At 31.2% G+C, this 27780-nt stretch overlaps 2 protein-coding genes and 1 long non-coding RNA gene across 6 annotated transcripts; 1 reads left to right on the top strand and 2 right to left on the bottom strand.

Moving 5' to 3' along the window:
* Positions 1-8038: 8038 nt before the first annotated feature.
* LOC101489915 (ATP-dependent DNA helicase At3g02060, chloroplastic) lies at positions 8039-15803 on the bottom strand. Its single transcript, XM_004493049.4, has 13 exons — positions 15052-15803; positions 14339-14564; positions 13898-14143; positions 13645-13779; positions 13425-13549; positions 12956-13095; positions 11815-11885; positions 11427-11588; positions 10339-10425; positions 9946-10119; positions 9729-9773; positions 8947-9303; positions 8039-8733 (listed from the first exon to the last, which is right to left on the bottom strand). The coding sequence occupies exons 1-13, from the start codon at positions 15651-15653 to the stop codon at positions 8632-8634; spliced, it is 2472 nt and encodes an 823-aa protein (XP_004493106.1). The 5' UTR covers positions 15654-15803; the 3' UTR covers positions 8039-8631.
* A 1469-nt stretch (positions 15804-17272) lies between these two features.
* LOC101489383 (histidine biosynthesis bifunctional protein hisIE, chloroplastic) lies at positions 17273-20886 on the bottom strand. Of its 4 annotated transcripts, none has more exons than XM_073366090.1 (7): positions 20726-20867; positions 20527-20594; positions 19402-19570; positions 18507-18752; positions 18293-18388; positions 18046-18197; positions 17273-17791 (listed from the first exon to the last, which is right to left on the bottom strand). In XM_073366090.1, the coding sequence occupies exons 2-7, from the start codon at positions 20559-20561 to the stop codon at positions 17575-17577; spliced, it is 915 nt and encodes a 304-aa protein (XP_073222191.1). In that variant the 5' UTR covers positions 20562-20594; positions 20726-20867; the 3' UTR covers positions 17273-17574. The 4 variants fall into 4 exon arrangements, with proteins under 4 accessions (XP_073222191.1, XP_027188751.1, XP_004493105.1 ...); XM_027332950.2 differs by having other exon boundaries at positions 19402-19575; positions 20726-20856; XM_004493048.4 differs by lacking the exon at positions 20527-20594 and having other exon boundaries at positions 19402-19575; positions 20726-20886.
* A 2832-nt stretch (positions 20887-23718) lies between these two features.
* LOC113785712 (uncharacterized) lies at positions 23719-26924 on the top strand. Its single transcript, XR_003471832.2, has 2 exons — positions 23719-24241; positions 26672-26924. It is a non-coding gene; the product is annotated as an uncharacterized lncRNA (long non-coding RNA).
* The last annotated feature ends 856 nt before the right edge of the window (positions 26925-27780 follow it).

Below are 27780 nucleotides of genomic sequence, written 5' to 3'. Positions count from 1 at the left end.
AAACTCCATATGTCACGATGTAGGACATATGATTTGTGGATTTCTGAGGTTTGTTTTGAGAGAAATAATAGAGACAGCTGCATCATTTGGTCTTGCCTTCTACTATAATAAAAAAAAAGTATGTCTGAATTTACTATCTAATTTTTTTTTTTACTATTTAAGACTATTTTGTTTCTTTACTTTTTTTGACAATTAATCACAAGAGGAAATATGAGATGAAGAAGAAGAGAATGATGGGTGAAAGATGTAGGAGGAGAAGAAGAACAAGAAGAAAATGATGTGTGACTATTATTATTTTTATTCTTAGTTTATTTAACTTTTATTTTTGTAAACATAATGACAATGATCGGGCCGATGGTATTATTATTATTATTATTATTATTATTATTATTATTATTATTATTATTATTATTTAAGTTATATTTTTTATTTGGAAAAATAGAAATGTAATTAATTATTGGCAGTATTTTTTGTTTGATTAATACTCCGTGCTAATAGATTCCAACAAATGATTAAGAAAGAGAGACTAGTAAAACAGAATATTATATTCGCTCTCTTTTTAATTACTTCATTTTTTTCATTTCATCTAAGTTTATTCTTGTACATTTTCACACTCTCATTCTTATTTTTGGTGTTCTGTTCTTTCCATCTAGAGACGACGATCTATGACATCATTTGCAACTCGGGATTATCGACTCGTGAAACTCCATCCACAGTGGTCTTATTATTATTAAGAATTAGTTGTTTAAATTATGCTTTATGTTATTGTTATTAGTTTTAAGATATAGTTGTTTGGAAAAAGATTGCGTACCTTTGTGGCGGGAACAACATCGTACCTTTGAAGCAATTTCATGTGTTCGATTAATTTAACGCTCCAAAACAAGCCACACGTTTATTATTTAAATTTTATTTATTTTAAAACAACTTAAATACATGTTTTTGTGGCTTCACCCGTTTACATTCTTCTTCCCCATAATGTGTAACTTATGGTGCTTGCCTAACCCACTTCCTCCTCCTCCCCCACACCACCATTGTACACCACTGTGCGCCGCCGCCATCGAAGGTCCATCGTACGTGCGTGCGTGCGTGATCCACACGTGTCGTCCCCCACACCTCCTCAAATGCAATGGGGGAAAAGAGGGGTGGAAATAGTAGTTTTTTGTGGTGAAAGCAGTAGTTGAGGATGAAGAGGTTGTTTGATTTTGGGAAAGAGGTGAGTTTGGGGATGAAGCATGTTGGAAAATAAATGTGTTGTGGAGATAGGAAAAGAGAAGCCATTATTGAATAGGTGTGTTTGGATTCAAGTTTTCATTGGAAAATTTGAATCTTTTTTAGAGGATATCAGAGAGAGATATATGAATCAAAATTGGAGGTTTTGGAGAGGTTTTGTTTCCACCAAGAAATTAGAAATATCATCCAAAGAATAAAAAATGAAAAAAATTGTTTTTTTTTTTAAAAAAAAATGGAATAGATTATTATTACATTATGTGTCAAAATCAAATCGAAACACAATGATATTATTCAAGCAGTGTTATGTAGGGTTTTGAAAGTAAAATTTATGTGTCTTCGAATGCAAAACTCGTAAAGCTATTCTATAAAAAGAGACTTTGTAAAACTTAAAATTCAAATCTTTTCAAAACTAACACAGTTAACACAATGAGTTCATCTAGTATTGATATTACTATTGATATTGATGATTCTGATCAACCTGAAGAAATTTTCTTCTGAAACAACTCCTCTCACACCCTCTCCACCACCCACTCCCACCGTTACTCCTCCTACACCTTCTCCATTTTTTACACCATCCACATCCACCATTACTCCTGCAACACCTCCATTTCCCCCACCACACCCTATCTTGTTGGATTTTCTCCTAATTTTTCACCACAGATCTCTAATCTTCTACAACAAATCTCTGAGACTCTGCCAATTGTCCCCCCTCAAACTCTATATGTCACGATGTGCATATGATTTGTGATTTTTGAGGCATAAGATTTGTGGATTTTAGAGGTTTGTTTTGAGAGAAATAATAGAGATAACTGCATAATTTGGTCTTGCCTTCTACTATAATCAAAAAAAGTATGTTTGGATTTACAATCTAAATATTATTTTTTTTACTATTTAAGACTATTTTGTTTCTTTACTTTTTCGACAATTAATCACAAGAGGAAAGATGAGATGAAAAAGAAGAAGAAGAAGATGATGTGTGAGTGTTATTATTATTATTCTTAGTTTATTTAACTTTTATTTTTGTAATTATAATGACAATGATCGATGGATGTTGTTGTTGTTGTTGTTATTATTATTATTATTATTATTATTATTATTATTATTATTATTATAGTTATGCTTTATGTTATTGTTATTAGTTTTAAGATATAGTTGTTTGTAAAAAGATTACCTACCTTTGTGGCGGGAACTGCATCATACCTTTGATGCCATTTCATGTGTTCGATTAATCTAACGCTCCAAAATAAGTCACACGTTTGTTATTTAAATTTTATTTATTTTAAAACAAAACTTAAATACATGTCTTTGTGGCTTCACCCATTCACATTTTTCTTCCCCGGAATCCACAGTGCTTGCGTAACCTACTTCCTTCTCCTCCCCCACAACACCATCAATTGTACACTGTTATGCGCCCCCATCGAAGGTCAACCTATCGTGTGTGCGTGACCCACATGTCATCGTCATTCCCCAGACCTCCTCAAATGCAATGGGAGGAAAAGATGGGTGGAAATAGTAGTTTTTTGTGGTGAAATGGGTAGTTGAGGAAGAAGCGTGTTGGGGAAGAAATGTGATCTGGAGATGGAAAAAGAGAAGCCATTATTGAATAGGTGTGTTTGGATTCAAATTTTCGTTGGAAAGTTTGAATCTTTTTGAAAGGACAACATAGAGAGAGATATGAATGAAAATTAGAGGTTTTGGAGACGTTTTGTTTTCACAAAGAAATTAGAAATATCAACCAAAGAATAAAAAATGGAAAAAATTGTATTTTTTTTTAAAAAATGGAAAAGATTATTATTACATTATGTGTCAAAATCAAATAGAAACACAATGATATTGTTCAAGTAGTGTTACGTAAGGTTTTGAAAGAAAAATTTATGTGTCTTCGAATACAAAACTCGTAAGACTATTCTATAAATAGAGACTTTGTAAAACTTAAAATTCAAATCTTTTCAAAACTAACACAATGAGTTCATCTAATATTGATATTACTGTTGAAATTGATATTGATGATTCTGATCAATGCGGATAATTTTTCTTCAGAAACAACTCCTCCCCCACCCTCTCCACCACCCAGTTCCACCATTACTCATCATACACCTTCTCCATTTCCCCCACCACACCCTGTCTTGTTGGACTTTCTCCTAATCTTCCACTACAAATCTCTGAGACTCTGCCAACTGTCCCCCCTCAAACTCTATATGTCACAATGTAGGGCATATGATTTGTGGATTTTTATGGCATATGATATGTGGATTTCCGATGTTTGTTTTGAGAGAAATAATAGAGACAGCTGCATCATTTGGTCTTGCCTTCTACTAAAGTATGTTTGAATTTACTATCTAAATATTTTTTTTACTATTTTTTTTATTATTTAAGACTATTTTGTTTCTTTACTTTTTCGGCAATTAATCACAAGAGGACATATGAGATGAAGAAGAAGAGAATGATGAATGAAAGATGTAGGAGGAGAAGAAGAAGAAAATGATGTGTGACTATTATTATTATTATTATTATTATTATTATTATTATTATTATTATTATTATTATTATTATTATTATTATTATTATTATTATTATTATTATTATTATTATTAAGAATTAGTTGTTTAAGTTATGCTATATGTTATTGTTATTAGTTTTAAGATATAGTTGTTTGGAAAAAGATTGCGTACCTTTGTGGCGGGAACAACATCGTACCTTTGAAGCAATTTCATGTGTTCGATTAATTTAACGCTCCAAAACAAGCCACACGTTTATTATTTAAATTTTATTTATTTTAAAACAACTTAAATACATGTTTTTGTGGCTTCACCCGTTTACATTCTTCTTCCCCATAATGTGTAACTTATGGTGCTTGCCTAACCCACTTCCTCCTCCTCCCCCACACCACCATTGTACACCACTGTGCGCCGCCGCCATCGAAGGTCCATCGTACGTGCGTGCGTGCGTGATCCACACGTGTCGTCCCCCACACCTCCTCAAATGCAATGGGGGAAAAGAGGGGTGGAAATAGTAGTTTTTTGTGGTGAAAGCAGTAGTTGAGGATGAAGAGGTTGTTTGATTTTGGGAAAGAGGTGAGTTTGGGGATGAAGCATGTTGGAAAATAAATGTGTTGTGGAGATAGGAAAAGAGAAGCCATTATTGAATAGGTGTGTTTGGATTCAAGTTTTCATTGGAAAATTTGAATCTTTTTTAGAGGATATCAGAGAGAGATATATGAATCAAAATTGGAGGTTTTGGAGAGGTTTTGTTTCCACCAAGAAATTAGAAATATCATCCAAAGAATAAAAAATGAAAAAAATTGTTTTTTTTTTTAAAAAAAAATGGAATAGATTATTATTACATTATGTGTCAAAATCAAATCGAAACACAATGATATTATTCAAGCAGTGTTATGTAGGGTTTTGAAAGTAAAATTTATGTGTCTTCGAATGCAAAACTCGTAAAGCTATTCTATAAAAAGAGACTTTGTAAAACTTAAAATTCAAATCTTTTCAAAACTAACACAGTTAACACAATGAGTTCATCTAGTATTGATATTACTATTGATATTGATGATTCTGATCAACCTGAAGAAATTTTCTTCTGAAACAACTCCTCTCACACCCTCTCCACCACCCACTCCCACCGTTACTCCTCCTACACCTTCTCCATTTTTTACACCATCCACATCCACCATTACTCCTGCAACACCTCCATTTCCCCCACCACACCCTATCTTGTTGGATTTTCTCCTAATTTTTCACCACAGATCTCTAATCTTCTACAACAAATCTCTGAGACTCTGCCAATTGTCCCCCCTCAAACTCTATATGTCACGATGTGCATATGATTTGTGATTTTTGAGGCATAAGATTTGTGGATTTTAGAGGTTTGTTTTGAGAGAAATAATAGAGATAACTGCATAATTTGGTCTTGCCTTCTACTATAATCAAAAAAAGTATGTTTGGATTTACAATCTAAATATTATTTTTTTTACTATTTAAGACTATTTTGTTTCTTTACTTTTTCGACAATTAATCACAAGAGGAAAGATGAGATGAAAAAGAAGAAGAAGAAGATGATGTGTGAGTGTTATTATTATTATTCTTAGTTTATTTAACTTTTATTTTTGTAATTATAATGACAATGATCGATGGATGTTGTTGTTGTTGTTGTTATTATTATTATTATTATTATTATTATTATTATTATTATTATTATTATTATTATTATTATTATTATTATTATTAAAGTTATGCTTTATGTTATTGTTATTAGTTTTAAGATATAGTTGTTTGAAAAAAGATTGTCTACCTTTGTGGCGGGAACTGCATCATACCTTTTGAGTTAATTTCATGTGTTCAATTAATCTAACGCTCCAAAATAAGTCACTCGTTTATTATTTAAATTTTATTTATTTTGAAACAAAACTTAAATACATGTCTTTCTGACTTCACTCATTCACATTTTTCTTCTCCAAAATCCACAGTGGTTGCGTAACCCACTTCCTCTTCCTCCCCTACACCACCATTGCCAATTGTACACCATCGTGCGCCGTCATCGAAGGTCAATCCATAGTACATGTGTGCGTGCGAGATGAAAGGGGTAGTTGAGGATGAAGAGGTTGTTTGATTTTGGGAAAGAGGTGAGTTTGGGGATGAAGCGTGTTGGGGAAGCAATGTGTTGTGGAGATGGGAAAAGAGAAGCCACTATATAATAGGTGTGTTTGGATTCTGATTTTCATTGGAAAGTTTAAATCTTTTTGAGAGGATAACAGAGAGAGATATGAATGAAAATTGGAGATTTTGGGGAGGTTTTGTTTCCACCAAAAAATTAGAAATATCATCCAAAGAATAAAAATGGAAAAAAATTGTATTTTTCTTTTAATGGAAAAGATTATTATTACATTATGTGTCAAAATCAAATCGAAAGACAATGATATTGTTCAAGTAGTGTTACGTAGGATTTTGAAAGCAAAATTTATGTGTCTTTGAATGTAAAGTTAGTTTTGAAAGCAAAATTTATGTGTCTTTGAATGTAAAATTAGTTCTATAAATAGAGACTTTGTAAAACTTAAAATTCAAATTTTTTCAAAACTAACACAATTAACACAATAAGTTCATCTAATATAGATATTACTGTTGAAATTGATATTGATGATTCTGATCAACCTGAAGAAAATTTCTTCATAAACAACTCCTCCTACAACCTCTCCACCACCCACTTCCACCATTACTCCTCCTCCAACTTCTCCATTTCCCACACCACCCACATCGATCGTTACTCCTGCTACACCTTCTCCATTTCCCCCACCACACCCTGTCTTGTTGGACTTTCTCCTAATCTTCCACCACAAATCTCTAATCTTCCGCCACAAATTTCTGAGACTTTGCCAACTGTCCTCCCTCAAACTCTATATGTCACAATGTAGCGCATATGATTTGTGGATTTTTGAGACATATGATTTGTGGATTTATGAGGTTTGTTTTTATTATTATTTTTCTCTACTTCCCTCATCCAAAGCCATCCCCTCCACTCCAAACTCTCATATAGAACCTAAGAGTTTGTGTTCTTTTCAAAATCATTTTTCATTTTCATTTCCAAATATTTGTGTTAATTTTTTTCTTCATGAATTTGAATTAATTTTACTTGTTAACAAAAAAAAAATATAAGACTCTTAAAATAAGTAATTGTTTACATTTTTTTAAAATATTTTTATTAATTTCAAAAATATATTTTCATTAACTCATATTACATTTTTTTTCTCTACTTAAAGTAAACTGGATATAAGAAGTCTTTTCTTCTCTTGTTTGGAACTTTGGAAGTATAATATTGATTTTATTTCATTGCATGCGACGACATTAGTGCTTAACGTGAGATCACGTTTAATTAAAAAAGTTAACGCATTATATATAATTCGATAAGAATTTAGATGCGGAAGCAACCTATCTTCATTCTTATCCAATTTGATCTGCAATGCATACATCAATTATTTCACTGATTTAGTATACACATATAATATATTCCCTCCACCTCCCTTGCATTTCAGTTTAATTAAGTTTTTAAACCTTATTAACTATATGCAAAATTTTAGTATGTTTGGATCCACGTTATGTGGAATTTTCTCGTCTCTATGTGTACATTGAACGTGAATTTGTAGAAGCTAAAAATCCTAGAGTTTGAGTATCAAACCGTAATACTCTGATTTTTTAATGAGATATAGTTTAGACTTGTTTTAATAATTATGCATGTAATATTTGTGTGGATTTTATATGTTGTCTGATATACAATATTTGATTTGTATGTTGAAATAATATAACTCTTTTTTAATTTTCCAAACCCTGACTTTGTATTTTGCACATTTTTAAACTAGTTATATTAAACTTAATATTGATTTTTTTAAAATTAAGTAAACATAACATTCATTTTCTATGCTTAAAACTTCTAAATATTTCATTTGTTTTTCCAAATATTCGAGTTTACAATAAATTTGAAACATTAGATAGTTTTAAAGTTAAGAAAATTAGAGAAATTTTAATAAAATTGAATTTTAAAGAGAAAATACTTGATTTTTTTATTTTTATTTTGGGTTAAATTTATATTTTGAGTGACGAGTTTTGGGTGGAAGAACAAAAAAAAACTCACAAACCACTCTATAACAGTCACACACCACAGCAGTGATTAGTAATATTTTTTAATAAAGCATTTATAGTGATTAGTCATTTTGTTTTTATTAATGATTAGTCATTTGTTGAAAGCTTTGGTATACACTACAATTTGATTAAAAAATAAACTGATCATAGAAGGAATTATAAACATTTCTTAATAATATCCAACAAAAATGCAACCATTTAATTCATCAATGTATTAGTTAGAATGAGATTCCAAATCTTTACACTGAATTTCTCTAGATCAGGTAACTAATGAAACCTTAATACAACAAAAAGTGAGAAGAAGAATGTGTGTGGTAATAAAATAATTTACTCCTTGATGTATACAAGGTAATTTATGCACATTTTGATTAAGTTTTACAACTTTTACTTGATGAGAACTTTAGGTCCTTGTATGTAGCTATTGAAAGTGAAGTTGTTTTATGAGTGCAAGATTGAAGCTAATCATGTCAATAACTGTTTTCCTTCTTGTTTTTCATGTCCATGTCCTGTGTATAATGCATGCAAAATTTGGACAACACCGAGGTGCTTGCTTGCAGCTTGTAACTATCCACACTGATGTAGCTCTGTGCTTTGATGTCCAGTGCTGCAAAGTCGATCATGCAACACAAATCTTGTTCTGCGTCCGCCATGGTTAGTTCGCGGCCTTTTGACATAGTAAATCTGCCCGATATTTATAATTTGTGTGATATAAGCTGCGAGTCGAGGTTCCAACTTACATGTTGGTAGAACCGAACCGGCAAAGAATCTAGTACTTTATGAGGGCTGCTAGTGAAGCATGAAGTTCAGCCATGCAGTTAAAGATCCAATTAAGAAGTTGTTCTTTTGGTAGCTCTAAAAGAAGTTCGGCCTGCACCGCAAAAATCGATAAGAAAAATGTTGTTAAAAAAATGATCAGATTGACTATATACTAATCAATATTGTGTGGGAATGCGTTGAAGATGAAAAAAACCTTTTATGATGTTGGAAAAAACAGAACAGAATAGACAGACACAATACAAAAGTGATTAACAAAGATCACTGATTAAAGAAATTAAGAAAGGAAGGGAGAATAGAAAATCACCTTAATTTGGTCACCCTCAAGAAGTAATGAATTTTTATATATATCCGATGTCATCGACTCTGTCATCATCTTGAAAACCTTTTTACTCATGTTTGTTTTCATAAATACTGTCTTCCCTGAAGAGTATATTCTGGTTACACCTATATCAGCTGCCATTCTCCTCAAGTAAAGCTTCTTTAAGATAATCTCCATCGGGCGAGGCTCCTTGCCATATTGGCGGCGCAAATTCTCTGTAAATTGCATTAGACTCCAGATGTCTTTGTCAGCGACACGCTCAGCTTCATTTATTATTTCCATAGGGTTGTCGAGATGATTTATGTACTCGGAAGGGAGGTGTGGATTGATATTTAAGTCAACCTAAATAATAAAGAAATATAAAATGCATCAACTGCAACATCTCTATATTAATGAGGAATTCCAAAATCATTGATAATTATGTTTCTATAATTCTGAGTCGGTTCATATCCAGTAAATTGTTTAGTTGAATCAAGAGTATACCTAATTACCTATTGATTCAATTAACAGAGTAATAAATGATAGATGACCCAATACTAATTTCCCACAAAAAGTAGGGAATAAATGTGGACCTAAAACACCATTATCATCTGAATTGTCAAAGAAAATATTTAGCTGCAACATACTTTCAGTACTATTTTCTGTTTCATCTCAACCAAGAAAAAACAGTGTAAGATTTTACTTCTGTGATCATTTAGTCTGCATTCAGGTAAACATGTATTAACCATTAGTTATGTTCATGGTACATTTTTCTCAAATATGCATACCTGCACTGAGTGGTAAGGAACCGATACAACTCGATGATCTTCAACCTGGAAGAAAAAAATAATAGGATAAGCCCTGTTAGAATGAAAGTTGTCATTACAATTGAATATTGTATCCGTTTTTTAGCCAACAGTTCATGCAAAATAAACAAAAGAATACTTGTATTTTAACTAGAAATGGTGGCACAAAGAAAGAAACATACCACAAATCAAATTTTACCTTGGATAAACTCTCAAAGAGCATCTCAAAGAACAGATCAATGCCAACATTTCCAACATCTCCTGTTTGTTGTTCACCAAAAATAGTACCAAAACCTCTTATACCCATGTCTCTCTCGGCTAGTTGGAAGCCTTGACCGAGTTCACGGCATTCTTCAAGAGCTGCAAGCCTCTCCTATAGGCAATCACTAAGGAGAATGTTAGTTTTAGGCATTATTTCGCAACTGATTTTCAATATTTCAAATGTAAAAATAAATTGAAGTTTAGAAAATAATACTCTAGTAGTATGAAATACACTTTGTTTTATGACATTTATTTATCATATCTGATTAATTGAGCATTATTTCATGTTATATGTTTCAGAAATAAAAGGTAAAGATTCACCAGAACATACCAATGCTTGATCAGAGAGCAGATTCTTATCAGGATAAAATAAGTATGCATATGCTTCCTTGTCTGCTCGCCCAACCCTTCCACGCAACTACCAGCATTGAAAAAAGACAAATTGCCAATATTAGTGAAACTATTTTTTTTATCTAACTTGCCTCTTTGTTCCCGCAAAAAATGTGAGAAACTTTAACAAATGCATATAGGTACTTTTGTCTTTTGATTTTGGATAACAAAGTTAAAAATATTCGTTCTTTGTAAAGAGCTACGTCATATTTGTCAAGCTTCAAATATCCTAATTTCCAAATACTGAGTTATTAGGTGAAGGCTCAAGATTGGTTTTATATCTTTAGCACGCCTTCTCATTTAAATTATTTGAACTTTAAGTGCACTACAAAAGCATAGACCCATTCTACTTTGTGCTAAAGTTCTAATTTTTATTTAGACAAATAAGAGTGTCAAGGACCACTTTGGTCAAAGTCTCTCATACTATGTCAAGGAGCAAACTATCCCAAGAAGTTAAGTTGTTAGGTGAAGGCTTAGCCGCTCAAGAAAGGTTTTGCTTCTCTAACAATATTGTGTATGCCATGGATCACAAGGTTTTTTCCATATATGACACCTATTTATTATTCTTAGGGCTTCCAAACCATACTTTTATTGTTGGACGGGAGGTCTTCATCATACAGCTCAGTTTTGTGGGATTGAATTAGGCTCTAAGCCGAAGTTACAATAGAAACAATTTCAAGTTCGAAGTAAAACAACAATTACTCCAAAACCAAACTACTGGATGGTACTACTAATCTATATCTGCTCAGTCCCCACGGGCAGAGACATTACAATATGTTTAGATCCTATATCGAACAAAGAGATAGTCAAAATAGTCCTTATAAAACTTGAGCCATCCTCAGATCCTCGCCCCTTGAGCTAGTTGTTGGGGGTTGTGTTAGGTATTTCCCAAATTCTAAGTTAATGCAACATAATACAATGCAAATATAATAACAATAATCAGTTCTAAATAATTCTTGGAATCACCAACAGAAGAATATGATAATATCTAAACCAAAATAAATCAGATGAAATTAGGAAGAACAAAACCTGGTACAACTGTGCAAGGCCAAATTGTTGAACATCCTGAATGATGATGGTGTTTGCATTTTGAATATCAAGCCCACTTTCAACAATATTTGTGCTGATAAGGATTTTTATTTCACCTAGAGCAAACTTCTCCATGGTATCCTCTAATTGCTTTGAGTATTGCTGCACCAGAAATAAAGTCAAATTTACACAGACAACATATCATTATTTGTCTATTGAATATGATGAATGTATATACTTTTTATCCAAGACAATTAAATTCTGGAGGTGGTAAAGCCAAACAATCACACATCTTCATCACAAGAATAATGACTGTGTGAACTAAGTATATAAATGATACATGAGATCCCTTAGACTTAATTACAATGCAATTAAAAGTAGTAAATACCTTCCCGTGGGCAACGGCTATTTCCACATCGGGGAATGACTCTTGAAGAAATTCCATTGCTTCGTCAAGTCCTGTAAGAAAACAAAACAATTGTTGAGAAACCAGAGTCAATATTGCAATAGGTGCACAATAGTGAATATACTTAATGGCAGCATTTGTTTATATAATCTCTTTAAAAGCCTGTGATAGTCATCTAATAGTAAAAATCTGCTTGTGATATTTTCTTTAGTCTCATGAAAATAAATGCACTAACGGTAAGATAAGGAAATTAAACTACCCTTTAATGTTAAGTTTGCATAAAACTTATTCACAAAAATGAGAGACTTAGACCAGTCTCATTATATTGTTTATTTACATCAATAGACTTCTATAGGGACCTAAAAATTGCAACTTTGCTGGCCTAGCATTTCTCAGATGATTTTTCAGAATATATATACAATGAGATCAGCTTCATAGAAGGTAAGGGGTTGTTTGGTTTATTTTTCTGTTTTAATTTTCAACATCAGTGGATATGATTTCAATAATTTACAAAATTGTCACCTTTTTCCTTTTCCTCACTGTTTATCGTTTGCAAATTCTTGAAAACTAGGTAGCATTTTTTCATTTATTTGTTGTAAGGACTTAGATTAGTAGAATTAGTCGATAATAGTTAGTTGGTTACAAGGTAGTTAGGACTTTCGTATATAAATAGGGAGTTATGTACTTAGTGGAGATAACTTTGAATATTGTAAACAATTGTTGAATAGAGTAGTGACTCTATTGTGAAGGGGAAACCTTGGAGGAGAGACTTCTCTCCTATCTCTTAATAAAAGTATTCTTTCTTAAGAATCCAAATCTTGGATTCCTAACATTTGTGAAAACATATCTACAAAAAATGCATCCTGAGTTTCAATTGGACATAATTAAGGATTCCTCTTGCTTTCGCTACAGATATCAACTGAATTTCCAGTGAATTTTTCAGTGCGGCACATGCATTCTGATCTTCATGCAGTTCAATCTAGTGAATGAATTTCTAAAAGTTGAATCTACTGAGACTAGGATTACTTTGTGGTTGCAATTCAATAACTAACATCGGTAAGACTTATATAACAAATCAATATATATATGGATCTATATTCAGAAAAGATTAGTTGAGAATCACCTTTAATACGAGGCAGAACATAAAAAACTTGACCACAGCGATCCAGCTCATACTTAATGGCTGATACTACTCTGTCCTTACTGAATGAAGAAAGCTGAGTCTTGATAGGAACTCTTTCTGGAGGTGGAGTTGAAATTAAACTGAAATAGAAATTACAATGGTATTTTACTTAAGCTTAGAGGTTAGCCAAACTAAATGGATTCTTGATTAGTCTTCAGCTTAAAGAGTACTCCTTGGTATTGAATATAAGAGAAAGTTGGGTCAACAAAAGTTGATGTTTTGACCTAAAATGTGGACCAAATGCATCCATTTTTGTTGATCCACTTTCTTTTATATCTGAGACCAGAGGGAGTAACTTTTTCAATACAAAAGTGCAACACAAATTTGAAAGATCTTTTATTTAGTACAAAAGGACCAGGATAACAATACACAACAAATTTTCCTTCAAAATTTGTGGAAGGCTTGTTACCTAGCATCACGAAATCCTGTCAACGCTAAATAAAGCGTCCGTGGTATGGGGGTTGCGGATAAGGTAAGTACGTCCACAGAAGTTTTAAAAGAAGCAATCCTTTCCTTCTGTTTGACACCAAACCTCTGCAATGCAATAAACCATTGCTTAGTGGATGGGAAGAGGAGTTACACTATAGTCACAAAAAGGAAAATATTTATTGCAAATATTTGGTATAAACCTGTTCCTCATCAACCACAAGCAAGCCAAGATTGTTATAAACAACACGGTTTCCAAGGAGCGAATGAGTTCCAACAATAATATCTAGGTCACCACTCTTAATCATTTCCAAGTACCCTTCCTTTTCTGATCTGGTCTGCAAGTAGGGTGGGATAAGTGAAATGACTGTAATAGATATAAAAGTGAAAATTACTCATGATTATTTGGCCAAAAACTATGACTAAAATGGGAAAAATAATCATAGTCATACATACCTGAAACCTGCTTAGTAGTCCAACTTTAATATCAGGATATACAGAAAAGCGCTCTGAAATAACATCAAAATGTTGTTTTGCTAGAACTATAGTTGGTGCGAGAACCATCGCTTGCTTTTTAGCTGAGACAACACATTGGATAGCACGCAGTGCAACCTCAGTTTTACCAAAACCAACATCTCCACAAATTAATCTGTCCATCGGAGTTTCTCGCTCTGTCAAATCCTTCTCAACGTCAACAAAAGCCTGCAAGAATATGCATTTGGAAAATGATGAAATAACTAAATAATTATCACATAAGCATACAATATTGACAAACAAGCCATATCAACATATGAGCTTTAATGTATTGGTGCTTAAAAGTAAAACTATAATATAAAATCATAATTAATTAAGCAATCCCCTTCAACAAAAGCACGCAGCATTTACAAATGACGGCACCTGTTTCTGATCCGGTGTAGGTTGATAAAGAAATTGTGCGGCGAATTCAGCCACGGCATGACTCTTAGGATAGGGTGGCCTTCTTTGTTTAAGCCTATGTAGATAGAGTTCCATCAAATCAACAACCATCTTCTGTATGGCAACTTTCCCTTTAGTTTTTCTTTTCTCCCACGCACTAGTATCATTCAACTTGCTCAATGTCCTAGGCTTTTTGTTTTCATTTGGACTGTAAATAAAGGCAACACCCCAATTTCCACAACAATCAACAAACTCATTCATATTTCATTGAAGCAATTCAAACTCCTATTTCAGAGTAAATAGGCAATTTAGTCTTTGAAATTGTAAGAATCGGTCAATTAAGTCCCTCAAATTTACAAAATAGTAGCATATTAGTCCCTTAAAGAATAGCAAACAATTTAGTCCCTCCATCAAAATAGTTATTAAGTGAACAACCATCAAAACCAATAAAAGACATACATATTAGCTTATAGTCTTTTGCTGCATGAAAACAAGCATAAAACCTTCAAAATTGTGGTGCAAAATTTGAAAGAAAGAAAAAAGGACTAAATTGGTTAATATTTTCAATTTAAGGGGCTAGATTACAATTTCAATGACTAAAATGCCTATTTACTCCCTATTTCATCATCCTCTAAAAAGTTAAACAAAAAACAAAAAAAGGGCTAATTTATTTAAGAGTGCAAAAGAAAACTCACAGACTATATCTATAGAGCATTTTAGAAGCCTGTTTAACAGGAAGCTTAGCCATTCCATCAGCATACTCTATAAAAACATACTCAGTAGGCTCAACAGATTTCATCGAAACATCGAATTTGATACCAACAAACCTTCCAATACCAACTTTCTTGTGAACAACATAATCACCAGAACGAAGTGTATAAGGGTCTACCTTATAGCTAAAGGAACCATCTTTACCCTCTCTATCACCTTTAAGCTTCTGAAGCCCTCTCTGCTGTTGTTCCTTCACCATTTGTATGTACTTATCAGCTTCCTCAGTGTCCATTACAGTCCTTGAAACTTCCCTTTTGCCATATTCACGACGAATTCGTTCGTTGAGAATCGAAATTGGGTCGTTTTCAGGATCAATTTTGTCTGTTTTTTTGGAGGGTGAAGAAGGGGTGTAGAGTCCTTGAGTGTAGACTGCAATGGGGGAAAAGAGGGGTGGAAATAGTAGTTTTTTGTGGTGAAAGGGGTAGTTGAGGATGAAGAGGTTGTTTGATTTTGGGAAAGAGGTGAGTTTGGGGATGAAGGGTGTTGTGGAAGAAATGTGTCGTGGAGATGGGAAGAGAGAAGCCATTATTGAATGGGTGTGTTTGGATTCAGGTTTTTATTGGAAAGTTTGAATCTTTTTGAGAGGATAACAAAGAGTGATATGAATGAAAATTGAAGGTTTTGGAGAGGTTTTGATTCTACAAGAAATTAGAAATATCGTCTCAAGAATAAAAAATGAAAAAAATTGTATTTAAAAAAAAAATTGAATAGATTATTATTACATTGATTTGTGGGGTTGATATAATAGACGTGTCTTTGCTGCACAAAATCATAATGGATGGTGCAGGTACATGTGCAGGATACACAGCCAGTAAAATTATTGCAGTTTAGTCCTTAAATTTAGTAGTTTTAATTTTCAACCCTTTTCACATTGATTGCTCTTGTCCATTAGTATGCACACATAGGGATGTAATATTGGATAGAATAAAATTACCAATTTATGAATATGAGTCCCACACAAACACAAAATTGTTTTAGATTGTGCTTTTTAAGATCATCTCTAGTAATAATTCTTAAAGAGTCTTTTTTTAAAATTTAAAGAGTGTCATTAACGAGTTTCATCTTTGGAGAAGATTGATATAGTAGAAAGCTAGAATGATAATTATTTATTAAAGCAACTTGTCCTTAAAAATATTTTGAATCGTGAGACTCGCATCATGTGTTTTTTTAGAATTGCACCTCTAAAAAAATGAATGAATTATTTTAAATTACTGTAGCACTTTAGACCCGACTTAAATTATTTGTAATTAGATAGAATGTTGAAGTTGTTTTAAGACTGCAAATTGAGTTTTGATAAATGCGTAAAGACAAACGTCAACTCATACTAGTATTCAAAACCTTTGAAATATTTAGAAAATGTGTACAAAATTAATGTTGATAGATAGTGATTTTGTCTCAAGTGAATCTAAAATATTTAATCATGCAATTGTATTCATGAAAAATGTTTTTATAACTTAGAAATAACTTATTTCAAGTATGTTAAAAGCATTCCCAGTTTAACTACTAAACTACTATATCACGCAAAATGTATGACACTTGTTTCAATCGTGAAGATGACCACCACTTTCTCCGTAACAAGTATATAAATGTAGATAGCTTCGGTATTTTTCCTTGACAAACAGCTAGCTAGGAGTAACCTGTGAAATCAACCAAGAAAAGCAAGCTAGGTTTAACAATGAGTCTACAAAGCAAGCATGTGATCCAAATTCTTGGGATGCTTGTGCTGATTTCATCAGGAACTGCTCAAGAGGTTAGCCAGAAAAGCAATCTGGGGCAGTGCCTTGGTAAATGTGGGGATGATATTCTTTCTTGTGTGGTTGGCTGCTACATTAGAAAGGTTGAGAATTTCTTAGCTTGTGCCACGAAATGTGAGGGAGCTAATACATTGTGCATGACCAACTGCACAAGTACAACTATACCTCCACTTTCTCCTCATCCTGTTCCACTCCCATAATCTGCTCACCTCTTCCTAATTTATCAGGGAATAATTTCAGTGAAAGTATTGTTGAATCATAAGCATTAGGTGGCATGCTTGGCCATTGTAATTTGCCTTTTGGCATTTAATAATTATATTCTCATGGCAATAAAAATGTAACTCTATTTCTTAATACATTATTATTCAATGCTTATTCAGCAAAAATCACATAACACTTAAAATGGTATTAATTTAATTCTTCCGATGAAAGTTTTAAATCAAATAAGAGTCAAAACTAAAATCAATAAATTAACAACATAACAGGAGGAAACAAGTTTCAACAATCTAAGTTAGGAAAATGATGACTAAGAGGACTATGAAATAAAAACAAAGGATATTACAGACTTGCAGTTTGCTATTTAGTTACCACAACTCAGCCGCAGTCACACAGTAACACGTTTTGTACATCCAACTATGACACCAGAAGCTAAATATGTTGATTGAAATATAGACTTCACTTGACAAAGAACATTCAATTTTCCACCGAGTTCTTGGTCGCACGACTTCTCTTTTCTTCCACACCAGACTGGGAAAATCTCTTCCGCAAAACCTGCAAAACATCTTCTACTCTGACATCTTTCAGTGCCAACAGGACCATGGCATGATAGAGCACATCAGCCATCTCTGAAGCAGTACGTGACTTGTCCTCGTTATTCTCTAGTGTTTGACACAACTCGTTTGCCTCCTCTCTGCAAGTAGAAAGATACAGTTACAAATTACAATCTGAATTCATAGTGAGAAGCATTACATAGGCCATCTGTTTTCTTCAATCAATGTGAATTATTTTAATAAAATTATGCGTTTGAAGGAAATGCTTTTATACAGAGGCAACTGTATAGCTACAAGGCTTTGCATTGACTAAAAAGCATGAAGAAAATAGTTTTTAAGGTGAAAAGATAACTTCTTTTAATTAAACTCAGCAGAATAACATTATATGTCCAACCTGATTTTAGAGCACAGCAACTTATCATTAAGTAATAATCGCTTTGTCCATGAAGGCTTTCCATTGTCTTCTTCAGCTAACTCTGCCTTGCGCTGGGAGATTGTTGACTCTAATGCGTACAGAGAGGTTAATGCCAATTTGTTTCCTTCAGCCTGTAACAGATAACCAAACCAATTTAAATGTTGCTGACCTTTCTCTGCAGGAAAATAAGACAATAACATGCTGGTTTTAATTGATCGAAGCCAACCTCTTGCTCATTCAACAGGTCAAAGACTGGTGTATAGTAGCATGTTTCTGCCCCTGTGTGGCAGGTAGGCCCATCAGGTTTCCCGAGGTATATTATCTAAGTTGTTACCAGGGAATAAGAAAAAGTTCTCAAAATTCAATATGATACAAACAAACAAAAAACAGGAAATGTAAAAAAAAAAAAAAAACAATCGAGGAAAATGGCAACAGCTTACAGAATCACGGTCGCAATCAAGAAAGACATCGTGGATATTGATAAAATTATTAGAGGTCTCTCCTTTGGTCCACAATGTTGATCGTGACCGGCTATAGAATGTGGCCTTGCGAGAAGATATGGTTGAAACCACGGCTTCTCTATTTGCAAAGCCTTGCATTAGTATGGCCCCTGTGTCTACATTCTGAGCTATTGCCACGGCCAAACCTTTATCATCCCATTTTATACCGTCCAACAACGAGTCTACCTGACAAAAGTTTAGCTTTTTAATGTGAAAACAAGGATTTATATAATCAAAAAGAACATTAAAAGAAAGAAGGAATGAAAACAACAAATGCAGTGACATTTCATAAGCAATCAAAGGATGGAGTGATGAACTTTCTTGCTAGTATTAACAGCACATTTACAATCACTCTGAAGATGTAAAAAGAATTTGGGGACTTGATGCCTCTAAACTAAATGGTTACCCAACTTTAACAATGAAATATAAATTGGACTTAAGTGAGGTTATTTCACAACTTAAATAAAAATTTTAGAAACTAAAAACAGAACCAAAGATTTAAAGATACCAGAAGGCAACAATGATTTAAAGTATGTACTTCGGATCTACCACATTTTCAGTCTCATGGTGAAGGGGCGAAATTTATCAGATGATTCTCAATCATGTTATGCAATCAATTATTTTTAAAATCAGCAAAAAAAGTTAAAACAAACTGGTATTATAATAATTATTTGCAAAAACATATCAACTGAAAAATGAAGACGAAAGACAAACCACAAACCCCCTTATTTCCTCAAGCGCTCTCATTGCCCATTGTCTAAATAACATGTTCATCAAAGCAATCAAATGTCCAAATGCAAGAAAGAAACTAGTTAGTAAGTTGACATGGAAGTACCTTAGGGTCAGATGTATGCATAGAAGCAAAAGCTAAGTGGTGGGTCCTGGAACTGCTTTTGGGATAGCCATGGCTGGAAAAGGAGAGGTTGCACTTCTGGAAACCTCCGGCCGATTGAAGCATGTGAACATAGGAAATAGCCATTGAATTGAAACGCCTCTTAGACCCACTTGACTTTGCAATTGTAAAGAAACAAAAAATGTTTAAGAACCAAATCATAAAACCTCAATATGGGCTGACCTGCCCCCCTTGACTGTGTAGCCCGTGTGGTCAAAAAGCCTACAAGGCCATAAAGTCTATAAACCCTGAGCACTCAGCCTGGCTCATGGGCCTAAAGTTAAAAAATAGACACTTTAAATGGGAAGGGCTAGCCCACTCTTTTGACCGGCCAACTTTTAATAACAAATTTTTTTTTCAATCTAAATATTAGGAATAAATTCATTTCAACATCTAATCATGAGATTCTGTTGCAAGTTATCAGCATCATATCACCAAAGCTCTTGGATCTAAGGAACAACATAAGAATGAATATAATCAAAGAGAAGAGAATTGAAGCAAGATTTGCAATTAAAAATCAGAGGAAACATGTCAGGGAAACTACATACAGTTCTTTCCATTAAAATCCAAAGAGTTTTCAAAGTCTTTCACTACACAAACGTTTATATACAATATCAAATCCAAAACTGCTACAATATTGAAAACGTCAAGCATCTACACCTCCTTATTCCCCAATTTACTTGTAATTCCTAATTTCCTCCCTTCTCTTTCACTCCTATTATTTATATCTTCTAATTCTCATCTCTCTAACTACGACTAACAGTGGGGGTTTCTTAACAGTATGATGCCAATTAATGTTATATTTGCCTGTAAACAAAAGGAGTATATGCTTAGTTAGTTTCACGGTGGGATTACAAATCATGGTGAGTCGCCGGGATTTTGCCATTCTCACGGTGAAACCAAACATACACGGTATATGTATGACTTGACCATAAGTCAGAGGGAATAACCTAATTCATCAATATTGTGTACGGGATTTTATAGTTATTGAAATATAGGAAATGAAATTATAAGCGACACAGCTTGTTTTGTAAAAGGAAAAACACGAGAGCAGAAAATTGAGAGAACCTAAGAAGTTTGCTATAAAGATGCAGCAGCAGCATTTTGAGTCATTTGATCAAACATGTGGTGCTCAACTTAAATTTCAAAAAAAAAAAAGGAAGTAATACAATAGTTAGTATCTAAACATTGAAAATTGTATTGTGTAAAATCCAAACAATGATGGAAGGTGGTGAAGAGATGAGATTAATTGGAAGTATATATATACCTGAATGAGTAGTGATGAATTGATACGGTGGAGTCAGTAGTAGACCGGATTTGATTTGAAGAGCCCCAACTTCAAAAACCAAACAAAGGACAAAAAAGAGAGACACTCATAACTTAACCTCGCTAAGCAATTTTTGTTGTCATAATTCGCGAGTAACAAATTAGTAGAGCAATTATCGCTCCATTTGCTATTTTTATTTTATTTTTTATAATCATTCCATTTAATTTTTGGATAGGTAAATTTTAAGTTGTCTTTATAAAATTATGGCTAAACCTTAACTTAATTTCAGATAACGTTTTAGTCCTTTATTTTTTTTTTTTTCGACTTGGTCCTTTATTTTAATTTTAAGTGACAATTTGATATTTTATGTTTTAAAATTTCAACAATGTTATCCTTTTTTATACAAAAATTTAAAAAAAAATCAATCAAAACTCATAAAATTAATTATATTCTTCAATATAATACAAATTTCATCAAATTCGTAACGCAAATCTTCAAATAAACTCACATTTTCATACTTTATTTGATATTGTTAGGAACAAATGACTAAATCGGGAAGAAAAAAAAAAGATAAATGACTAAAACGTTACCTGAAATTAAGTTAAAGAACCACAGATGTAATTTAGCCTAAAATTATTGATAATCTACGTATATATTTTTCGTTCAAATAAAATAGTACACATGACATTTATTTAATAAATTAACTATTTATTGTATTATTAAATATTTTATCTTAAGCATTTATTTTCAAATCAATACATATAAAAATAATATCTTTCAAGTATATTTTATCTTTTTTTCAAATAGATTCATAATTTAAATATTTTGTATTTAAAAAAAATTGATAATTTCTCACACAAAAAAATCTATATGCAAGATCATATTTTGTATTTAAAGTATTCATATTTATGCAAGATCATGTGATCATTTTTTAAACAATCAACATTATTTTCATTATCAAATCTATACTCATATCATATACATCGAGACAATAATACACTTTTTAGGAAGTATGAAATGATTTTTAAGATTTCTTAAATGAATGTTAAAATCCTAAACCATAATAATTACAGAAATTTTGATTGTCTTACTAAAAGACAAGAGACAAATAAATTGGTTTTTTTATAACTAAAAATATGTTCTAGAATGATATATTTCGCACATGCATCTTCCAAAAGTAATTAAGCTTCAAAAAGCCAAATAGTGATGGTCTAATTGTAAAAAAAACATAAAGATTGATCTATAGTTTAAATCTTGAGGTTAATTAGATAGAAGCAAGTACAAAGTACTCAAGTGCACTGCCAAAAATACTATTTGACATGAAATATATGCATGCTTATGACTCAACTTTGTCTCAACAGATATATTCAGCTTTCACGCCCAAGTTTCCCCCAAAACTTAAAGAATAACGTATGAGTTTGGATAATTTTTAGACAGACTTGCAAATAAAAAGTTTGTTTCAAATAAAGCAACTGACAGTTGGCAAGATTGTCTGACAGCTATATTCAGATTAAACTAAATATTTTAAGCCTTTTTCATCTATAAAATGAAGATAAAATAGAAAACGAATAAAAAAGTTCAATTAACAATCTATCTACACTTGTTCCTCTAAAAAGCTTAAGTTATGAAACTTTTATCTCAAACAAAACTTCAAGCTCTTTATACTATATTCGTGTATCATTATTTATGAGTTATTACTACTAGTAAATCTCAAATAAAGAGTTGTGAATCAAATATCTAAAACTTTTTTTTTTTATCATACACTTTATTCGTAACTAAAGCCTATCTTTTTTATGTTAGATTGAATGGGTTGTAAAAATTCTTTTTAATTTGAAAGGTGATTGAAAAAATATTTTATGAAGTAAAAATTGGATGTGAAAATTCATTTATGGATTGAAAGGTGAAAGTTTGTAATTGACAAAGTGTGGTCAATAAATAAAGTGCAAATAAAGAATGTTATCTATTGAGCATATTAGTGTAAAATCTCACATATTGTGAGAACATAACGTAACTAAAATTGAGGGAACCAATATACTTTTCTTTTGTGATTTTTTTATCCTCTCTCTTTTATTTATTAAGCATTCACACATCATTAATATTATACTTAGTTATCTTATTTATAATTTTCACTCATCCAAAACGTCTTGATTATTCAATTTCTTGATATCAAAATTATTCTTGAGTATATTAAATTAAGTGTAAGAATTAAATTTTAAAAAGAAATCACAATTCAAATTTCAATTTTTTGTGATATTTAGCTATTTCACATTCATTCACATATTAATATTTGAATATCACCATCTTTATATTTTTTCTTCAAAATTATTAATAATATGTTTAGAATCAAGATTATTTAAAAATTCATTTTAAATTAAAATCAATGCAATACTATTTAATTTATTTTACTTAGATTGTAGATAAGATTTTAACAATTCAAATTTCACAAAATTTCTCTCCATTGATGCAACATTAACGAGATAGTTACTATTATCTATAAGATATACAAACATTAAAAAAAATAGTAAAATGCCTTAAAGAAACTCAATATTATAAAATAATTAATTTTGATTTAATTGTTAAAATATAATTTTACTATTAAGATAATAAAAGTCATCATTTTTTTAATAAGTTTTAAGATTTTTGTTCCGTAATTTCAAATTTTCATAAAAAAATAACCAAAATATTTTAATATATAACAAAATTTTAAAAATCTCTTATTGCTTAGATATTATATTAAATGAGTTGATTGTTTGAGAAAATTAACAATAAAAATCAATATATTTAATTTATATAATTTAAATTGAGAGTAATTTTTTATTTAAAATTATTTTAGTATAATAATATAATTTTTTAATAAATATCTTAACTTAAAAAATAAGTGTATATATATATATATATATAAATACTCAGTAAAAAATAATTAATATCACTAAAATATACGACTCCTCGCGAATATCCCGAGAACCCCTCTGCAACTAACACGCCACGTGTATTGCAATTAACTCACCAGCATGAATTGCAATTAAATATAATTGATATTTTTATACACTAATATAATTAATTTTTTTACATCTAAGTAAGACAACGCTCTAACCAACAACACTCTAACCATTGTATCTTCATCACCACTCCCAAAAGAAAATATCAAATCCTCATTCACAACCTTCAACAATCACCCATTTTCATCTTCATCCAACCACCCCTTCAAAATCATTCAAGGGTTGCGGTCATGGCTTTTCTGATGTCAAAACCTCTCACTCACAAGAAACCTTAAATTTTTTATCTCATCACTCTCACTAACAACTCATGCTCTTACGGCCACTCAACATTCATCAATAAACCACCACCACCTCCATCGATTGTGCTTCCAAACCACCACCACCACCTCCATCCTTTTTGTTTCGAAGCCACCACTACGACCTTCATTGTTTCTGTTTCGAACCGGTTCTTCCTGCGCAAAGCCACCATTGTTTCTTCTCATCTGTAAATGGAGAATAGATTCCCCAAACGCAGTAGGTACATGCAAGATCTGAGTTTTTGTTTTTGTTTTTAGATCTGAGTTTTTTTATTTTGTTTTTGTTTTTAGATCTGAGTTCAAATCACAATAATTCGAAAGTTGGTTTTTGTACCCCTCAATTCATCCTATACCCCTCATTTAAAATTTTTATTTTTAAATGTCCAAATTACCCTTGATCAAATTGTAAAAATTTAAAATAATTTTTTTTACCGGAAATTTCATAATGAATGAAATTTCGAATAGTTATAAATGAACAATGTTGTTTACAAGAAATTTCAGACTCGTAGTTATAAATGAATACCGGAAATTTCATCCGGAGTACCAGCCAGAAATTTGAAATTTCCGATATTGAACCACAGGAAAATTTCATTTCCCCACGATGCCATCATGTGATAAGCTTACAAATTTTTTTTCTTCTCAATTTTACAATTACAAAATCTTTTATTAGTAAAACAAAAATAATTATAATATTTTAAAATACCAAATATTATTTATAAATTAATTAATAAAATAAATTATATTAATAATAATAATAAAAGTAATAATAATAATAAAGTAAAGTAAATTATATTATTAAAACTTTATATATTTTTTAAATATTTTTATTATTCTTTTTTAATTATATTAACAATATTTTATTAATTTTTTTATTAGATTGGAATAAAAATAAGAGAGAGTTTTTAAGAAAATAAGTTATTATTTTATAAAATATTCGCAATAAAAATAAGAGTGAGTTGTTAAAAATTATTTTATAGGCAAAATATTAGGGACACTTTTTGTTTGTGTTACGTTTAGTCAACCATTTGATTTTAGGACGAATGTTTGTGACAAAATATTAGAGACACGTTCTGTATGTGGCAAAATTTTAAGATGTAGTTTTTTTTCTTCAATTTAATTTTTTTATTAATAGTATTTTGATTTTTTAAATAAATTAAAAATAATTAAAAAATCAAAATTCTATTATTAAAATAAAATACATTAAATTAGAGAAAAAAATACGGTTAAATAGATGAATTAAAACAAACAACTTGTTATATTATAATAACTTTTCTTTATAAATAAAAATTAATAAAAATAATAATAATGATAACTGCTAAAAATTTCATTCATTCTAAATGTTTTTTTATAACTACCGGAAATTTCATTCATTCTAAAATTTTAGGTAAAAAAATTGTTTCATTTATAACTACCGGAAATTTCATTTCCGGTAAATAATTTTTTTCATTTATAACTACCGGAAATTATGAAATTTCTGGTAAAAAACATTCATTTATAATTATCGGAAATTTCATTTATAACTGTCGGAAATTTCATTCATCCTTAAATTTCTGGTAAAAAAATTCTTTCATTTATAATTATTGGAAATTTCGTTTACCGATAAAAAAAATTCTTTTAAATTTTTACAGTTTTATTAAGGGCAGTTTGGATATTTTAAACATAAATTTTTTAAATGAGGGGTATAAAATAATTTGAGGGGTACAAAAGCCAACTATTCAATAATTTTATATCCAATAATTTTAGTTGTTGTTGTTGTTAGATTTGTCGTTTCTCTGTTTTGATTAAAATGAGCCTAAACAAAAAAAAATTCAATTGGGCCAAATATTTTTATGGCGCAAATCAAATTAACCCAGTCATTTTACCCAATATTTGGGCCCCACCAACCCAATATGTCCAAATCAAACTTTTATATTGCTACTGACACACTGAACACTTATTTATGGTTTACTGTCAAAATCATATCAAAGATTCGGTGATTTTGTTCTCAGTTATCAAGTAGGCTCACGTAATTACTGAAAGCAATATTTCTGTTTACAAATGTCAAACTTCGTAACTCATTCTATAAATACAGCGCTTTTGTTAAACTTAAATTCAAATCTTTTCAAAACTAACCATGAGTTCTTCTAACATTGATGTTAGTGTTGCAATTGACATTGATAATTCTGAGCAACCTGAAACAACTCCTCCCACACCCTCTCCACCACCCACTTCCACCATTACTCCTCCTACACCTTCTCAGTTCCCCGCATCACCCACATCAACAATGGTGTCATATTTTACCCACATCAACAATGGTGTCATATTTTACCCACGTCAACTATGGTATCATATTTATTGAAATACTGAGTGTAACCATACCTTCTCTTATTGGTTGTACTTTCTTGCCGACTGTGGTGGTGGATTAGGAGAAAGTCCAATGAGGGAAGGTATGGTTCCACTAAGTATTTCAATAAAGGAAAAGGTGTAGGAGGGGATGTGGGTGGTGCGGGAAACGGAGGAGAAGGTGTAAGAGGAGTAATGGTGGAAGTGGGTGGTAGAGGGGTTGTTTCAAGTTGATCAGAATCATCAATATGAGGGGGACAGTTGGCCGAGTCTTAGAGATTTACTCTCTAAATCTCTTTTTTAACTATTTTGTTTCTTTACTTTTTCAGCAATTAATCACAAGAGGAAGGAGGAGATGAAGAAGAAGACAATGATGGGTGAAAGATGTAGGAGGAATAAAAGAAGAAGAAGAAGAAAATGACGTGTGACTTTTATTATTATTATTATTATTATTATTATTATTATTATTATTATTATTCTTAGTTTATTTAATTTATAACTTTTATTTTTGTAAATATAATGACAATGATCTGTTGATGGAATTATTATTATTAGTTGTTTAAATTATGCTTTATGTTATTATTATTAGTTTTAAGATATAGTTGTTTAAGTTAAGCTTTACGTTATTATTTCTGTAAATATAATGAAATATTTCTGTAAATATAATGAATGTTTTGTTGGAAAAAATTTCTTTTGCAATTTTTAATTTTTTTTGTTTAAAATTTCTATTTTATGGGAATTGCTTTGTGTTTGTGGAAATTGAGACAATGCTAAAACAAATATGAGGACGGGGAAATGAATAAACTAAAAACCCAACCTAAATAAAGTAGAAACCTAAGGTAAAATGAAGGACTCTTCCAGTTGCTTCTATCATTGCCAGAATATGCATTTGGAAAATGATGAAATAACTAAATAATCATCACATAAGCATACAATATTGAGAAACAAGCCATATCAACATGTGAGCTTTGATGTATTGGTGCTTAAAAGTAAAACTAGAATATAAAATCATAATTAATTAATAATCCCCGTCAACAAAAACACGCAACATAAATTTGAAACATGAGATAGTATTAAAGTTAAGAAAATTAGAGAAAATTTAATAAAATTGAATTTTAAAGAGAAAATACTTGATTTTTTTTTTAATTTTGGGTCAAATTTATATTTTGAGTAAGAGTTTTGGGTGGAAGAAAAAAAAAACTCACAAACCACTCTGACACTAACACACCTCAGCAGTGATTAGTAACGTTTTCTAATAAAGTAGTTATAGTGATTAGTTATTTTGTTATTATTAATGATTAGTCATTTGTTGAAAGCTTTGGTATACACTACAATTTGATTAAAAAATGAACTGATCATAGCAAGAATTATAAACATTTCTTAATAATATGCAACAAAAATGCAACCATTTAATTCATCAATGTATTAGTTAGAATGA

Source organism: Cicer arietinum, chromosome 3 (assembly GCF_000331145.2).
Source record: "Cicer arietinum cultivar CDC Frontier isolate Library 1 chromosome 3, Cicar.CDCFrontier_v2.0, whole genome shotgun sequence".
NCBI lineage: Eukaryota > Viridiplantae > Streptophyta > Magnoliopsida > Fabales > Fabaceae > Cicer > Cicer arietinum.
The sequence above is the reverse complement of the archived record's forward strand: the minus strand, read 5'-3'. Positions and strand labels throughout refer to the sequence as shown.

Bases quoted from the DNA above. Each gene is read 5' to 3' on its own strand.
- LOC101489915 (XM_004493049.4), bottom strand. From the start codon at position 15,653: ATGGCTTCTCTCTTCCCATCTCCACGACACATTTCTTCCACAACACCC. The intron at 11,589-11,814 runs GTATTTACTACT...TTTCTGGTGCAG, and splicing joins TAGCCGTTGCCCACGGGAAG to CAATACTCAAAGCAATTAGA. The intron at 9,774-9,945 runs GTAAAATTTGAT...TTTTTCTTCCAG, and splicing joins TCTTTGAGAGTTTATCCAAG to GTTGAAGATCATCGAGTTGT.
- LOC101489383 (XM_073366090.1), bottom strand. From the start codon at position 20,561: ATGCTGCTGCTGCATCTTTATAGCAAACTTCTTAG. The intron at 19,571-20,526 runs GTTCTCTCAATT...TGCAAAGTCAAG, and splicing joins CTTTATAGCAAACTTCTTAG to TGGGTCTAAGAGGCGTTTCA. The intron at 18,753-19,401 runs GTACTTCCATGT...AACTTTTGTCAG, and splicing joins TGCATACATCTGACCCTAAG to GTAGACTCGTTGTTGGACGG.